General features: G+C 40.5%; 1 protein-coding gene across 3 annotated transcripts in view; it reads left to right on the top strand.

The window, feature by feature from the left end:
- Positions 1 to 18,260, top strand: part of GABRB2 (gamma-aminobutyric acid type A receptor subunit beta2) — a 202,101-nt gene that overhangs the window by 80,339 nt on the left and 103,502 nt on the right. For all 3 annotated transcript variants that reach the window (XM_031437739.2, XM_064480077.1, XM_031437740.2), the window contains one exon: positions 17,318 to 17,400. In XM_031437739.2, coding sequence (XP_031293599.1) covers positions 17,318 to 17,400 — 83 coding nt within the window. The remainder of the gene's footprint in view (positions 1 to 17,317; positions 17,401 to 18,260) is intronic.

Here is an 18,260-nt window from a genome sequence, read left to right as displayed (position 1 = left end):
ACCCCTCATTAATAGATTAGGTAGAGTTCCCTTCTGTATTATTTGAATTGTTTTTCAGAGAAAATTGTGATTATATGTCCACTTTATAACTTGCTTTATTCACTTATTATTATGGGATGAATATTCTTTCATTTTTCTGCAGTATGATTTTTAAGGCTACATAATCTGTCATATTTATGGGTAATACGGCTGTATGTTGCCAGCCTCCATTTTGGAATATTTTAGGTGGGTTTCAACTTTTTACTATTTTAATGCTGTCATTAACATCTTTTATGTTGATTTTCCATCTTTGAATTATAATTTTCTGTATTTAGATTTGATCATGCACTCCCCTAATTAAAATTCTCTCCTGATTTGTAGATTTTCCAAAATAATTTTGTATAATTTTCATAAGGAAAGTAAAGCGCTATTTTTAAGAAGAGAAAAAAATTCTGTAAGAGTCACTAGACTTGCTGTAGTGGATTAAAGCATATGAACATTTTGAGGCCCTTAATGCACAGCATCTCTGCAGCTGTGCACTGTAATAGTAATAGTAAACTGACTCTGACCCAGGTAGGGAGTGGGGGACACGGTTGATGATCAACCAGAAAGGCAACATGGAGAGAACTCTGACGCCCTCACTTCTCCAAAGTCATCTGATTTCACTGGGCCACTGTTGCCTTCTTTGTCAAGTGGTTATAATATTTTATCTGCCTTCAGGATGCATAGTTACCTGGGGCCCCTAGTTCTTATCAGATGAAGAAGTGTAAAAAAAAAATGCTTTCCAAGTAATTAGATTGGGGTGTGTGTGTGTGTGTGTGTGTGTGTTGGATGTGGGGGAAAGGGGGGCAGTCATATGTAAATTGAGACCTGAGGGAAAACTTAGAGTTCACCAGGTGAAGATTAGGGAGAAGAACAGGGAAAGGGATTCCAGGTAGAGGGAACAGCATGTGCAAGGAAAAGGTAAAGGAAGAAAGACAAGGATTTCTGAATAGGTAGAGCAGGGATGGTGAGGTAGTGAGCTGTCAAAAGTGAACTATAAGCTGGAGAGGGAAGAAGGGTCTTTTGTTGGTAACATTTGGGAATTTGGACTTTATCTTTAGAGCAAAGGAAGTAACTCAGAATTTTAATCAGGGGAGTGCAGATCAAATGTACATTAACTCCTTTTTATGACTCAAGGAACAATTTAAAACCTTTGAATTTTTAGGAGTTGACTGTAAAGACCCTTTATCATGGCACTGAAAATCTGAAATATTTATTACAAAGCAGCAGTAGATAAAATAATATACATAAATATTTGCACAGTATAATACTAAATTTTTCTCAGTTCAAAAGGAAATCTGGGTATACTTCCTGCCTAAGTCCATAATACTTTTCCCTAATATTCAGTAAATGCTTGCAATGGGGCTCTTTCCTGTGAAATTTCACATGCCGTACAGGAAGAGTTGATTGAAACAGTTCAGTACTATTTTCATCAAAATAAATATCAAGCATTTGAAAAGATTTGATGTATATTTTAAGGAAATCTATAACTTTTTCTCCTTTTTTCATAAAGAACTCATGGATAGATTAATGATAATTTTATTTAAGCATATAGGAAGATAAATACTGCTTTATAAACACTTTTTTCAATAGTCTATAAATATACCCATAAAGTATTTCTAGGAACAATTTTAACAAAGGCAAGAAATGTTTAGTTGATAAATAATGAGAAATTGATGTGAAGTGGGCAATTAGGAAAAATAATAATGAGAAAAATTGTTACTGTTTCTTTGTGACCAGAGGTGACGTTTGTCAGAGAATTACTAGAAACTCCATATAAATTAGTAGAAGTGATTTTTGCTTCAACACCTTGGGTGCTATACGTTTCTCTTTTACATACTTACATACCCATGGATGGAGAAACATTTGATAGTTTTTCCCTGAACAACCTTTTAACACGTGGTACCTGCTGTAGCATATGTGTGTGTATTTCTTACTTTCCAGCTTCTGCTGTGTGTTTTCCTTTCAGATCGCCCCACGGGCATAGAAAAGCGTGCAGGGAGTCCCTGTGAGCACATCTTGCCAGAGCCCTCCACACATAACGTCATCCCCCTAAAGTATAAGCATAAATCCCAGAAGTAATGTTGAACCCCGAAAGCCAAACACGAAAGGGAGCACACTCGGAGTACTCCTTTTATATCAAGTTCAGTGGCAGGAAAACTAATCTAAGGTGTGAGAAGGAAGGAAGGTGGTTACCGTGGGGAAGGGTAATTACTGGAAGGGACGTGAGGACGGCTTCTGGACACCAGAAATAATCCACACCTTCTGGGTACGTTACTCAAGGATGGTTATCACCGCCCCCTCCCCGAAATTCATCAAGCTATACACTTATAAATGGAGCACTCCTCTGGACATGTATTTCAATAAAACATTTTAAAAGGTTCTGTTTCCATTAAGAATTAAAAAGTTGGCACCCTTTTATAGTGACATATGTCCAAATGGGCCTCTGGAGGGCAGGTATAGGACTCTCAGAATGGAGGAGTGTCTGTATACCGTCTCTGTGAGATCTCTTGAAGGCACTGCTATTTACCATATTTGATTGGTTCATTGCACCAATCACTCATCAGCCTATCAATTTGGCTTTCAAAAGAGTCATTTCTCTCAAAGATGGAATAAGTTCTTCAGTATAAATTGTGTTTATCTAATGCCCGTGCAGTCTTACGTTCATATGAAAAAGAATGATGATTGGACCAATATATTTTGAAAGCCTACGATGATTCTTTTAGCCTACTGGTATCTGCTTTGGGGCAGCTCATGTATCTGAGCCAGGGTCACAGACTCAGACCTCCCCTGGGGCTGGTGGATTACTGGATGAAGAACATCTGCAAACGTGCCATAGGGAAGAGTGGGCACTTAGAAAATCTGGAAAACGTGCATTCTCCTTAGAGACATTCAGACTCATATTTTTCAAGCCATGTGCTGACCAACTGAAAGGAGTGGTCGTTCAAATTCAGCCTCTGGTCCGATAGTTTGGCCCCTAAAAATATTAGCCTGTATGTAACTTGTTCTGTATGTAGCACGGACCAGCTCTTCAGACCGGTAAAACACCCCAAAATTTTATTAAACATTTCATAATTAATGAACACCAGTCTTAAAAATGGTATGAGTTCAGCAGGAACATATATCAAATATGACACTAATTGTTCTTTAAATATACAATAGTGTTTTCCAGAATTGAGAAAATTCGCCTTAGGAAATGACTAATCTTAGATATTTATTTTCAAATGAGTCTGAGGATGGACATTCTACATTTCTCAATACTTTGTGTCTCTTCTTTGAAAAGCCCATTATTAGAGAAAGCAGTATAAAGATGGTACAGAGGAAATCTAGGAAGTGCTCTTTATTGTTAGGTAGTTTGCCCACATAGTTTTTGTAGGATATTTACTAATTGTTACAAGAAACACAAAAGGTATACTTAACGTCTTCCCTGTTGTCATGGAGTTTACTGTTTGATGGAACATCCCTGCCAGTTGTGTAAAATGAAGGTGTAGATACAAATTTGCTGTTCTAGACTTGACATAAATTTGTATTACTTTTAAATAAAATGCCCCCCTACTATTTGTATATCCAAAGCGTTACTTGCAGTATTTTTTGCAATAGTATTTTTAATTGCTCCCTTTTTTCTCATTACAAAATACTTCACCATTTTCCTCTTGACCTCATTCAGAGTCTTAAAATAGATTATAAGAGTGATGGTAAGTGCACTTACCACGTATTTAACACTCAGGATTTGCAGGCCGTTGCTCTAAGTGCTTCACAGACATCATTTAGTTTGATTTCTTATCGGCACTGCTATAAAATAGACATTTTCATCTACCTGTTACAGAAAAGGAGACTGAGAGAGGGCTGAATAACGTCCACAGTGTTGCAGAGCTAGAAATGCCAGGTCCCGATGTAAATCCAAGACTGGTTCCAAATATTATCCCACCTCTTTTCCAAAAATGTTACTTTTGTGTCTTTCGGAGTCGCAGTTGTAAATCCAGGAGACCGCTCCTGTTCTGTTACAAACCTTTCTTATTTCCCCAACTCATTAATCTTCTTGAAAATTTACAGTGACTCAGAGTGTTTCCTCTAACTGCGAACTGACTTTAACTCACAATTCTACTATCCTGTAATTGACTGCATTTTAAAGGCAGTCAGTCTTAATGACAATACCACGTTTAACCCCTCCTTACAGATTTCTGCTTTACCATGGTCTGAATGTTTCACTGATCTATATTATAGGAATGGTAGAGGGGTGTATTAGTCATTTAATTGGCTGTTACCATTGCTGAGTTTTAAATTATGCTTCCAAGGGAAATTGGCCTCAAATGCGCACATTAGAACATCTGTTTCTAATCGATAAACCATTCTTTTGTGACTTTCTTGAATCAATGTTTAAAACCAAGTTTCCTGACATCATCACTCATGCTTGTGTGTGATGGCATATTATCCAGCTATCCAGTTCCATATTATCCTTCAGCAACTCTCTATGCTAGACACAATTATTCCCATTTCAAAGACCAGAAAACTGGCCTTCTCAAGGGGCATAATTGGCAAACGGTGAGCGCTGGGGTTTGCACCCACGTCTGAATGGCTGAGTGACTCCCCGGACATGTTCTTTCCTCTCTGCTGCCCTGAAACCAAGAGAACTCATATTCACACTTGGTTTTTGGTTTTTTTTTTTTAATTTTTAAATTTTATTTTGACTTGTGTTCATTAGCCACGTTGTTTCCCTTGAGGCTGTAATGAAAAATAATCTAAAATGTGAAGACGTGCATTAGAGAGACGAAGGTTGCACTGAAACCCCTGCAGCTATCCTGGCACCGGGCACGTGTGCTCACTGTTCTAGACTGAGCGGAATAAAGCCCTAACCTCCAATGAGTTTTAGTTTAACCTTGGACAAAGTTACCATTGGTTCAGACCCGGGTGGGGCCTGTCACTCACTCTCTGTGTCAGTTGGAGTGAATCACTTCACGTCTCGGACACTTGCTTTCCTCATTTACACAATCACAGGGGCTGCCTACCATCAGCCCTGAGGACACGCCCCATCCGTAGAAATATTTTCTTGGACTAATACAGTACTTTTCAAAATTAAGGACGTTTTATTTTAAAATGTATATTTCCTAGTTATCATTTAGAAAAGTCTAAATGTTAGAAACACTGGGCCTGACTTCCCACATGACAACTGTCAGCTGAAGCTGAGACAGGGATACCCTGTTCCGACAGGGTGTGTTTTGCTCATTTCCGCACAGTTCCCACCATTCCCTGTTGCCTTACGTAGAGCTGACTCCTCCTGCTGCAGAACCCTTAAGCCTGACCCTCTGGGATCTGGCTTTGTGACACATCCATCAGATTTAACTGCCATGTGATGTTAGCGCTTTGTTTCATATGATGTCATACTGTGCTCTGCAGGTTTCAGTGGACAAAAAGTCAAGTAGCTGGCCTGGAACTGAAGGTCCACCACTGCTGGCCTTCATCCAGCCTTTCACCAGGGCTGAGTCTCAGCAAGTTTTCTTAGCACTCGTGTTGCTGGAGCCACCTTACCCAAGTGCCCTGGCTCTGAGCACATGCTCACAGTGTTCTCTGCTCAGTGGAGAGCCCTCCGAGCTGCAGTCTGTCTCGCAGAATCTTGCACATCCTTCATCCCCTGCTAGTGATGGCTCGTCTTGATATTCCAGCCTTGTTCCCATCTCCCAGCTTGGAGGAAATGATAGCTCATTTTCTCCGCAGTAACTACTTCACCTTCCAATTATCTCCCTTAGTGGAGCTCTTATAACCCAAGTTATTCATACTCAACCCACAGAACTGTAATGATAATAGAGGTAAAGTTTGTAAGATGCTTACTCCGTGCTAAGCAATATCTGTGCATTGTTTTCAGTCCTCGCATCCATGCTAAGTGGTAGTGGTGGTTGTGCTGTTAGTCTTACGGAGGCTCAGAGACTTAGGGCTTTGCTTTAGTTGCTGGAGTTTTGATCCAAGGTGACATAGCTAATATCTTCCCACATCAGTGCACCTCATATCTGGGCTTTGATTTGAAGGCTCTCAAGGCCAAAGACTACATCTTTTTTTTTATTCTTTAATTTTTTTTATTGAAGTACAGTCAGTTACAACGTGTCCATTTCTCGTGTACAGCACAAGGTCCCAGTCATGCATATATATATATTTGTTTTTATATTCTTTTTCATTAAAGGTTGTTACCAGATATTGAATATAGTTCCCTGTGCTCTACAGAAGAAACTTTTTTTTAAATCTATTTTTATATACAGTGGCTAACATTTGCAAATCTCAAACTCCCAAATTTACCCCTTCCTACTCGCATTCCCCTGGTAACCATAAGATTGTTTACCATGCCAAAGACTACATCTTAGTAATTGTATTAAATACCTTCTTCAAGTCTTAGTAAGCACCATGCAGAATATAAGCTCTCTATGGATAAATTAATATTAATCAATTCCTTTATTGTCATTCAGGTACATTACAATTCAGAGGCTGAATACCTTTCTCACATTCATTGACCAAGTGATGATAAACCTGCAAACTCTAGGTTTTTAAATGTATAGATTATCCAACTCAAAATCCTTATGTTCTCTCCAACTCCCTATCGGTGGGAGACATGAGACATTGCATTCCTCTCAGGAATGGTATGTATTTGGCAGTTATTAGTCTCTTCTTTTCCTGCAAGGAAGAGACAGTCTCATATGCTTTGGAGGGTGGGGTGGGTGTTAGGGAAGACCAGGACGCTATTGAGAGAACAAATACGGTCGGTTGTGTCACCGCGATAAAGTGTGTCTTAATCACTTAAAAATAATTGCTCTAGAAATAATTACTCATTAGTGACATTATGGTGTTACACCACTACAGATGCCTTAAGTAACGTGAACGCTGAGCGTGACAACATTGGATGTTGCATCCCAGTGCTCTGAGAACGGTCGTCAACAATCCTGTTAGTAATTACCCGAAAGAAGTATATCTTTACCTAGCCGTGGTTGTCATTAAGCCTGCGCTGAAATACTTTAATGTTTATAGGCTGTATGACACCTCTTCAGTTGTTTAATTACCTTTAGCAACTCCTCAAGTTGCCTGTTTTATTAAGCTAACATCCATTTCAAGCCAAATTAGCAAAGGTGTGCTCAGGCTGCAAGGGGATTTAGGCAGTGGCTTCAGTTGCTGGAGATTAAAGACAGAGGCTGCTTTAGTGCACCAGAAAGTACAGACCGTCACTGGGACCGTCCTGGGGCCATGCTCAGGGGTCCCCTCCCCATCTCCCTGACAGACGAGCCTCTTCTTTACACATCATTTTCCGAAACGGAAGTCTACCATCCACCCTGGGGAGCTGTTTGATTATTTTATAGCCTTCACTATCAGCCACGTCATCTTTCTCTTTAACCTAAATCCTCTGTGTCCTTCGTGTTATAATTTATGGCCACAGCCTCCTTCTTGGAGCACGGAAACAGTGGACCATCACCCCCGGGAGCCCTCCAGGCACATAGAGGCTGCTCTTATATCCATCGGTCGGTTCTGTTCTCCAGCCAGAACAGCCGAGCTTATTCAGCCATTTGTTAAACAATTAATTTTCCAGGGTTTAGTACTCTGTAACATTTTACTGAATTATGAAGCCATTTTGCCATATTTTTTTAGAGAGAGAAACAAACAGAGAGACAGAGAAAGCAGGATGGTGGGCTGGGGAAAATATTCCGAGCACGGCCACTCTGTAACCTGGCTGTCCGTCTTCTCATTCTTCCAATCCTGTTCCCATCTCCCAGCTTGGAGGAAATGAAATTATCCATATGAAAAAAGGCATTACACAGCTTTTCCTCCTGATACCTTCTGTTATCGATTTTCATTTTTCACCCAGGAGTTGGATGTGCTTGTCTTCAGCCTTATCTTTTTGCGATGTGCTGTAATAATATGTCAGTGACCTGTATTGTAAATTGTCTGTCATTTCCAGCAGAAGTGTTAATGTTCTTTTCTTGTGAGCCTTTTCTGTTTCTCTGAAATCTTTAAAATGAGCCCCAGGTTTCTTTTTTTTTTAATGGTTCACTTTATTTTGCTTTAATTCTTTATTTAGTCAATTCAACTTCTTACTCAGTATGCCATCATTTGGGTACATGGCAATTTTTATTTTCTTTCCCTCTTTTTTTCAAACTGCCCAGCATGAGAGATGTGTTTTGGGGAGAGCGTTTTAAGTACTTTTTTTTTTTTTCCAGCATAGCTTCTAAATTGCTTGTGTTAATCAGTCTTCAGTTGTAAGGGGTTCTCTGAATTTCCGTTAACGCTTCTGAAGAAATGAAGTGATTTTCACAAGGAAGGCAGAGGGAAGTTAGTCTTACTGTGTTTGGATGAGACTCTCAGGGTCATGCTTGCATAGTATTTTGAGTAAGTAATTGTTCAGAGGTCAAGAGGACCTTTTTGTATTACAACAGCTCCTCTTTGTGCGTTGGCTCAAGGTCACACAGCAAGAGGCAAAATCAAGACAGACGTGCGCTCAGGACCACTCGTCTCCCAGGTGTCTGTCCTTGCCCTCTGTACCCCTACGTCTGCGAGTCTTCCGTGAGACAAGCAAACACTGTGCTCACCCCCCTCACTGTCACATCACCATCCAGAAAGTCTGTATGGGTTTATAATTCTCCTGGCAGCGTGCGTGCGTGAGAGGGGCTGTTTCCCTGCAGAATCTGTAGTACTGAATATCATCACGACTTTCAGTTTTTGCTGATCAAATGGGCAGTAATCCTCATGGTGTAACTTTTTTTTTGTCTTTTTTTTCTTACATGATGGTTTTAATTTTTAAATTCGGTTCTTCCAGTTTTATTGAGATATATGATTGACATGCGGCACTGTAGAAGTTTTTAATATAAACTTGTGGTTTCTCATGGTATGAAACATCTTTCCCACAAATTTGGTACCTATGGTAGGTGAAAGACTTAATTCTTAAGTAATAAAAATGCCACTGAGATGAGAATCTTTAGCTATTCGAGATCGGAGTGACAGAAAGGTCTGAGATGGCGGTGTCGGTGGCTTTTATTGGAGTCTGAAGCACAAGCTGAGTTGCCAGTATGTGACAGGAGGCAGCTCTGAGTAATTTATTTTTCGTGTTTGAAAAAATAACAGCCGCAGTAACAACAGTAAAACCCATTTTGCTTTACTGGTTGAGGTTATCACAATTGCAACCATGTACTGCAGGGGAAGTGCGTCTGAGGGCATGTTGGAGGCTCAATCAACCACAGAACATGTTTCCCCCACTGACCTTTTAATAGAGTGTATCTTTTTCTTAGACATCAGATGTCAGCTGCTCAAGGAAGGGGTGTGTGTGTGTGTGTGTGTGTGTGTGGTGATGGTAGAGGAGGGAGGTGGTTTAAAGGTCATTTCAGCCCCACGTGGATTTCTCTGATGGCCGTACTCCCGCCAGAACTTCCGTGTTGTTGGGCCAGCATCCAGCACCAGCCTCTTCCCTTGTCCAATCCTGTTTCCTCTCCCTTTCTTCCGCAGGTAGTGATCCCTGATGAGCATCCTTCAAGGTCTGCTTCTGGAAAACCCAATTTAACATAGACTCCCTGAGACTCATAGGGAGGCAGAAAATAATGAATAAGCAAATACATACACAGACTAATTTCCAATAGTGACCAGTGTTATGAAGGGAATAGAAGGAGATGGGACAGTCAGCAGTGGTCAGGGAGGAAGGACTGCTTTGGCCAAGGTGGGGGGAGGCACCTTTTTAGATGGGCTGTGACAAACGGAGACTGGAGTCATCGGAAGGCAGCAGTTCATTTAAGTTCATTCATCCCCTCCCTCATCCCTAAAATCCCAAGACAAAGGACCCAGGAACGGAATGCTTTCAATTTTTTTTGACAGCCTCCCTAGAGACACTTCCGATTTTAAATACATTTCTGTAATATATTCTATCAGTCAGGGGCCCAACAGGAAACAGATGGCATAGTGAAAATGGGCTAATTCGAGAAGAATGGAATAAAAGGGTAATTTACAAAGAGAAGGAACAGCACCCCCTCCCTCGCAGAGTTAGAACCAGCCATTGCCGTGCACTCCCCAGCATCCCAGGCTTGGAGGGAAAGAGGAGGGAATAGTCAGGGACCTGGGACCCGGTTCCCCTGGTCTCACTGTCTCCCCTCGCCCAGACTCCTGGTCTGCTCCCTGTTGGCCAAATCCAGCCTGAGGCCAGAGAACCAGGGAGGCAGTTTTGAAGACACCATCTAGTGTCCAAGGCCACAAAGCTTGGCGGTTAAGGGTGGAGGGTGGATCTGGAGAGGCAAAGGAAGACACCCAGCATGGATGTGTAGTTGACGTTTTAAAATAATCCTGGAGTGGCTGTGGAAGCAGTGACCGCAGACCCAGGTGAGGTTCCAACCTCAGTCTGTCCCCGACTAGCTATAAATTAAAAAAAAAAAAAAAAGTTAGAAGGCTGAAATAAAATTGGAGAGCTTATTCTGAAGTGTATGTCTCTGATGTGTCTGTTGCAAATCAAAATAAAATATTTTAAATATGTTTTAATGAATGCAGTGAAAAGTATCTGGCCTAGCTAAATGTGGTTTTAAATTGTGAAAACAAAACAAAACAAAACAAAACAAAAAAATCACTGTTGAAATCATTAGAGTCCCAGCTCTGTGTCTTTCCAGTTGGTGAGTGGACCTGGTTCAATGAAATCTCTTAAAGTGATCTGAAGCCAGATTGCAGTTGTTAGGTTGTGAGTCAAAAAAAAAAAAAAAAAGATTGCTTTTTCTCAGGGACCCAGGCTTCCTTTAAGAAATAACCTAGAAAGACGAGAGGGCAGTCTCATTGCTGAGATAAGCGCGGGGTTTGTGGATGAGACCATCAGTAACATGGAGACTCACGGTAAACAAAGGACTGACTGTGGATCGGTGTGTCCCTGTCTGTTAATACTCTGAGTAGGATGTACATGCTCACAGAATGAGATCTTGTTCGATGCTGCTGTTTGGATTCCATCGGCATGTTATTTAAGGAAATGCCTTTTATAATAATACCTGAATTTGTAGCAGAGAAGCGTCGCCTTTAATGGGCGGGGGTATCTTTGCAGAGAATAAAATTCCAGAAAAGCAGAGAGTCACAGAAAGCCACGCAGCTGCAGCAGAGTAGAAATGGCTCTCATCTGAGAGGCATGATTTATCAAATGGGAATATGATTGCTAACAATCTTACTTTTTTTGTTTTTGGTGATTACAAAGTTGAGCAGAGGGGCACGTGTGACACTATATGAGGACTTGTGAAGGGCTTTTAAAAACAATTATGCCTGAGTGTTGGGGATTTTCATTTAAGCTGGAGGCCTCTGTGGAGGTAAATCAAGAGCACAGGCTGGAAGGAAAGGGCTGGGGGAGACCTGCAATCTGGGGAGACTGTTTAGTGGGGCCCCTAGGGGAGAGGCCTGTGTTTGCTTGTCTGGGGTGGGCCAATCTACATAATTGGCTAAAGCAGACTGAGCAGCTGTGAAATACAGAGTTTGAATGTGTGGGTAAAACAAAATTACAAAATATACAGGGTCACAGAACGTGAGATGTATTTTCATAGCATTATAGAATTTTCAGGCTCATTTGGGATCTAAGAAATCGGCCCGTCCTCCAGAGATGCCAGTGACTTTATCAAGGTCAACTAGCTAGTTAGTTACCGCCTGGTCGTTAAGTATGTGGAGACAGCCTAGATTTAAGTCTCAACTCCACCACTCACTCTGTGACTTTTGGAAAAAAATTACTCCTACCATTCTGAGCCTCAGTTGTCTTACCTGTAAAATGGGACACCCCTCGTGTTAAATGAGATGATACATTTCAGTAATACTAGGTGTCTGGAACATAGTGAGTGGTCAGTTAACTGGAGGTATGTTTTTTATTATCAAGAATACCAGAGCTGAGGTCACCTAACTCCTACAGCAGTGTTCTGTCTCCTCTACAGAAAAACAAGAACATATCCCAAGAGGGGTATGTGTGAGAAGTCAGTTTCCCAACTAAAATAGTTGTAAGATACAAAATAATGTCAAGTCTTCTTGAAGATACTAAAACAAAAAAAAATTTAAGTACTTTTGGAGGAAGCGATGCAGATGGACATTTGAGCACTTTTCAAAATTTCTGTTAATACTCTCATGCTTAAATCTAGCCATTGGACGTTCCCCCCAGCTGAAGTCTTCACTGTCTGGCTTACAGCTCGCAAACTGTGTATCAATACATTTTTTCATAATTGACCTTTCTTTTAATATCCTAATTTTTCTCTGTTAGTGATGCCTCCTGATACTAAAGATTTCCTTTGTTCTTTGTGATTAGAGGAAGTTGTGTGTTTAAGGAAATGTACATTTTGAACAAAGTAAAAGCTGTGAATTAGTGCAATATGTTTTAAATACAGTTGGGGATAAGGCATCTGATTTTCTTAAGAAATATACAAAGATGTTGGAAAAACGGTATTTTGGGGGAAGGGGGTGGTCTGGGATAACTGGGTGGTTGTCAAGATAAAGAAATCAAAGAGAGTAAAAGTCCAAAGTCACATCTTTATGATCCTTGGTTGAAATCCTGGTCAGTATGTCATGTGTTCAGGCCCACGTTTGACCATGTTAACTAGCTCCTGAAGGCGCCCTTGCAGGGTCTGCTGGAAGACCCCAGTGTGTCCCGTTGATGATTCGGACTTACTTCCGATTGGCTGGGGTTGGGGGGAGGGGCAAAGACCTCTATTAACCTGCTTAATAACTATCTTCTGTCATATTCAAACTTAGGCTGATATAGTAGCATCATGAAATCTTAGGTAATGACACTAGAACATATCAGTTACGGCTTTAATGCAAAATGCTGGCATAACTATTGTATGTCTTGATTTTGTAGACGCCTTTAGCGACTCTTAGAGCCATGCTACCTACTTAGTTTTCTTGCACTGTGTCAGTATTGTATGACATACATCATTTTTTGGATGACAGTGCCCAATGGCTAAGGATTAAAAATTTATCTAGAGATCTCTTATCCCAGTGGGGATGTTAGCATTCCCCAAAGGTGCAATGGTATTCAGCCCTGAAGAAGACACCTGTCTTCTTTTAACTACAGAGGACTTGCTCCCAGGTACATTCTGGCGGCATCATTGACTGTTTCCTCAGATTGAAAAATGGAGCTGTCTTCATATATGTCACAATGGTCTTGAAACTGAATCAGGATCCCTGCCTAATGAGTCGCTGGCTTCCCTTCAAAGACTCCTGGTAGTGGTTTTGAGTAATTTAAGGCCCATTAAGGACACTTATCAGGATTCAGAAAGGCATGTTCATGAAAAGCCCGTTAAGTGTATTTGTTGTATTGACTTATTCCTAGAGAAGCTTAGCCCTGTTATAAATGAGAACGTCCCAGAGGATAGATTTTGATGCTGATCATTGACCTTTTCTGAAAAAGATTCATTCCAGGGTAGCTTCTTCTATAAGGATGATTTTGACTTTTAAATTTGAGAATTTTTGTACATAAATTAGACACTTAATATAGAGAATTGCTTCAGAATCCTCAGTTTGCGACTACTTAGGACCGTGGCTGTCTTTGTTCTATGTTATTGTTGTTATTAATATTTTTTTAATCTTGGGTTAGTGACACATGCCAGCACCTGGCAAAATGCTTGCGATACAAATAAGACGAAAATAGATGTGGTTCCTGATCTCACTGAGCACCTAGAAAACATGCAGGTTTATTACATATGTTGGTACATTGTCTTAAAATTTGTTGAAAACAGTTTCATAAACACATGGCATAATGATTCTCTTTGCACATCTATGTGCAATCGCGCTGGCACACGATTTACATAATATTTTATGGCTCTGCTTTGCTTATAAGTGTGTAAATAGTCTATGTTTCTTCATGTGTACAAACATATATGTGAGTACTACCAAGTAACTGCTGGTTAACTGAGTTATCACTGTATTTCCTAGTTAGCAATGAGCAATAACAGAAGATGCAGAATATTCTGAGTTACAGCTTTCTTCCTACTTTTTATCATCTCACAACAAAGCAGGAAGGCGAGCTTTTTTTCTTTTTTTTTCTTTTTTTTTGCAGAGGGGAGGTAATTAGGTTTACTTACTTATTTGATTTTTCAGTGGCAGTACTGGTGATTGAACCCAGGACCTCAGACATTCTAGGCATGTGCTCTACCACTTGAGCTACACCCTCCCCCCTAGGAAGGCAAGTTTTTAATTCAAGTTTTCAGAGGCAACCAAGTCTTGGAGAATGTAATGACTTGTCCCACGTCATTCATCCTGGTCTGTACAATCAGGATTCCAAATGTATTGTTTTGGCTACAGAGTTTCTGCTTTAATCCAACAGGAGACACAAATGCTTATAAACATCAACTAGCACACATTTATAATTTTTTCTTTAGTTTTGCGAAGTATATTATAGCGTTAAAAAAACTGAAACATCAGTGTAATTGTGAATGTTGTTGATGTGAGAAAAACACTTTCTTCATACCTCATCTTTAAAACATGAGTAGAAACCCATCGCTTCTGCGTTAGCATTAGTCAATTTATTTTTCTGGTTCACAACACTAGTTCACAGATGTTAGTTGCCATGAATATACATCAGCAGAATGTGGGAACCACAACCTTAGGGGCAGTTGCAAATTCCACCTCACTTACACAGCCGGGCATCTGTTTATGGCTGTCCTCTTTTATCGTATGTGTTCCCTTGTAACTTTTGGGTTCATTCCATCAAATGAAGTGAATTTTCTCTAGAGTCTCGAGATGGAGATTGTATCTGCTGTCTTACGTAAATAGCATGAGAATTCCATATGCCCACCATGTGCCTAATTTTATTTCCTTTGAACGTTTCTCTTCTACACCATACAGATTCCTGTATGTTAGTGGCAATTCAGATTGTATCTACATGGTAAAAAAAAAAAAAAATCAGTGGACTCGTCAAAAATTTAGCCAAGTATCACATAGCCGAAATAAATTGTCCTTTTTTAAAACTCTGAGTAAAGAATGTGACTGTTAATTTTTGTATAATTTTTAGAATTTATAATATATAGGTAATTGATCAGTCCCATTGAAAGCAGAAACAATCAGTTTGATAACAAGAAAAATTCTGGTACTAGTTAATATAATGCTAATTGAATGGATTATAGTTTACTTACTGTTGAAAATATGAAAAGAATCCCTAAACCTAAGACACATTTTAGTTTAAAGAGAAGAGAAATGATGCAATAAAGTCACCCTCCAAATGAAAGCAAAACCAACGGCTTGACTCTTGTTAATTCATGTGTTATCCATTCAGTAGATACTTGCTGATTCCCTCATGCTAAGTAGAAAAAAGCCTGTGTCTTTCAATGGCTTAAATTTTACTGGGAGAAATAGTTTTTACAAAAGAGAAATGAGCAAGATAATTTCAGATTGTAATCATTGCTGGGGGGAAATGAACAGCTTAGACGGAACATTAGTAAAGGCATCTGCTTCGGGTGGGCTGCTTAGAAAAGGTCTTTCGGAGGAGGTGAGTTTTGAGCTGGAGGACCAGCTGTGAGGTCAGGGGACACATGTTCTAGGCAGAGAGAACAAAGGTGAAGGCTGGAAATAGTGAGGACTTGAAGCGTCAGAAGGGAAGGAAGGGTCAGTGGATTCAGGGCACAGTAGGCAATAGCCAAGACTTCTGGATTTTTTTGGAAGAGCTGCTAGCATTTTTAAAGAGAAGAGATAAGATCTGATCTGTGCTTTTCAAACATCTGACTGCTGTGTGGATCAGGGATAGCAGGGAGGCAGGTGGAGAGGCTGGGAGACCAAGATACTGTAGTAACATGGAGGTGAGGCAGTGGCCCCATAGATTCTGAGGGAGGCAGTGAAGATGAAAAAGGGCCAGGGCAGAGTAGCTGACTCCTGGTAAAGGAGAGGAAGGAACTTAGGATGAAGACTAGCCCTAGGATACTCACTCATCACTAAAAAGAACAAAAATTAACAGAGCACAGACCTTAACAAAGCAGTCATCAAACTACAGCTAAAGAGGCATGAACTCCGTACAGTAAGTCAATTGTTTGTCTCCATCCTACCATGGGGGAGTGGGACTCTCACACCTAAGGAATTTCCTAGAGTCAGTCCACCTGGACTGCTCGCCTGAGCTCTGTCCAAGACCCTTTAACGAGAAAGGCTGAGCTGTGAGCTCTTTCTCCCAAGCTGGGGCTGCATTTACTTCTCTGTTTCCAACATGTAATACAGTGTCTCTTAGATTTGAGTTAAGCCACAGTTGGTCAAATTTAACACTAATTTCTACTCTTAGTTTTTTTTTTTTTTTATTCCAACAGACATAAAGGGTCTATTATGTGTAGGTTTTCTTTTATATTCTTTACATAAAATATTACATTAATTCATACAGAAGCTGTATCAGGTAATTATTGTTAATAATGTCTCCTTTCATAGATGAAGCAACTAAGCTTGGTTAGGAGATATTAGCCATCTTGATGTGTATCAGTGAGGCAGGATTAGAATTCATACCTATGTCTGTTGTGTTTTAAAAGTTGTGCTTTTTCATAACATTGTGCTGCCTTGTTGATCAGAAAACATGGTGATAAATCATTTAGGGCTGTGTGTTTTTTGGCTCTTTCTTGTAGGCCTTCTTCAGTTAGTGAAAAGTGAGATTAGTGAAAAATGATGACAGAGAAATATAAAGACATTAAAGAGACACATTCATTTCTCCCTGATAAATTAATAAAGGTACCTTGTGTTCTAGATGAACAACTCTGCCAACCAACAGGAGGAAGCTCTCTAATAGGCCGTGAGAATCTCGGATTATTCAGGACAGAGCCAGTCAGGTGACAGATGAATGGCGAATATCGTGTGTTCTGCTAATGCGCTTGCAGAACACTGCATTATGTATAGAAAGGTCAAAAATGATGGATCAAAGCCAAGAGTGATTGACAATTAGATAGATTTTAGGGTCTTGAGAAAGAGAAAGGAAAACAATGTGGGTGTAAGAGTAACATCCATGTTGGTGTTCTCAGTGACCTGTGATGGCTGTAAAACAGAGTCCCGGGACGCCCCTGCCGTATCCCCAGGACATTCTGGAGAATGGGAGCTGCCTTTTTAACAGACATTCCCGGGTGATTTTGGTACCAAGTAGGTAATGGACCCCATCATGGGAAAATACTGATTTAATCCACTCTCTTTAATTTACAAATCATCATGAGGCTCCTAAAGGAAAATGGTTATCCAAAGTTGTAGCACTTTTTTTTTTTTGGTTAGAGCTTAGACTAAATCAGTCTCCTAGAGGTCCAGTTCTGTCTTCTTTGATACTTAGATTTAATTTTTCCGACTCCAGTCACGGACAAGCTAACAGCACGTACCCTTGATATTTCTCTTCTAGAATCACAACCACAGCTGCCTGCATGATGGACTTAAGGCGGTACCCACTGGATGAACAAAACTGCACCTTGGAAATTGAAAGCTGTAAGTTTTTCTGAGAATCTAGCTTGATGCACTCGGCTTTGAGGTTCTCCTTCGGCGTGGGTCTCCGTCCTAGGTTCATGTCTGGACCACAGGTCCTGCAGAGGTTGTGCTGGCACACTCAGTTTGGTGGAGGGGGGCACTCACAGTGTCTTCCCTCGGTGATGCTTCCACTCTCTCAGTCTCATCTTTAAATCCCTGGGAGAGATGTGTAGAGAAGCAGTAATCTCGCCATGAAAAGAAGATGCTAAGAGTCTGGAAAGAGACCAAGGGCTATTTTGGGCATTTATTATATAGAATTGGTGTCAGCAGCTGCCACAGACTTGGGAAAATAGGTGGAGACGGCAGGATGACATGAGATGTCCTCGCTGATCTCGTCTCTCACAAACGTTATCGCTGTAATCGCAAAATAATCGTGTCCTCTGGAGTAGCTAACACATTCACAGGGTGTGGATTGGTGGAGTGTTTTTTTTTTTTTTTTTCTCCGAGGGACTATTTTCAGTGTCTCAGATTTATTTTATATTCTTGCGAAAGGCCATATGATGAGCATGTGATCAGTGCATGTGTGTTTATTCTCTTTTCCTGTGCTGACCTGTTTTGCAGCCTTCGTGCTTTTCTAGGTCACGGTTTCCACATGATTCTTTGATGATTCAGTCGCCTACCCTGCTGGGTGGCCTAAAGCGTTGATTTCATAACCCATCTCTGGGAGGTCGTTTGAGGTGGGGAAGGATTTTGAATCTTTTTTTTCCTCTGTCATTTCTTTGCGATGTTTTCATACCTCAACCCACCACCAAGCAACTGGAAGCTGGTGACTTTCTGTGCAACATCCTAGAGAGTGAGTAGCTTGACCGCCCTCAGCCTTT

The sequence above is a fragment of the Camelus dromedarius genome, chromosome 27, assembly GCF_036321535.1.
Source record: "Camelus dromedarius isolate mCamDro1 chromosome 27, mCamDro1.pat, whole genome shotgun sequence".
Classification (NCBI taxonomy): Eukaryota; Metazoa; Chordata; class Mammalia; order Artiodactyla; family Camelidae; genus Camelus; species Camelus dromedarius.
Note: the sequence above shows the minus strand (reverse complement) of the source record. Positions and strands in the feature narration are given on the sequence as shown.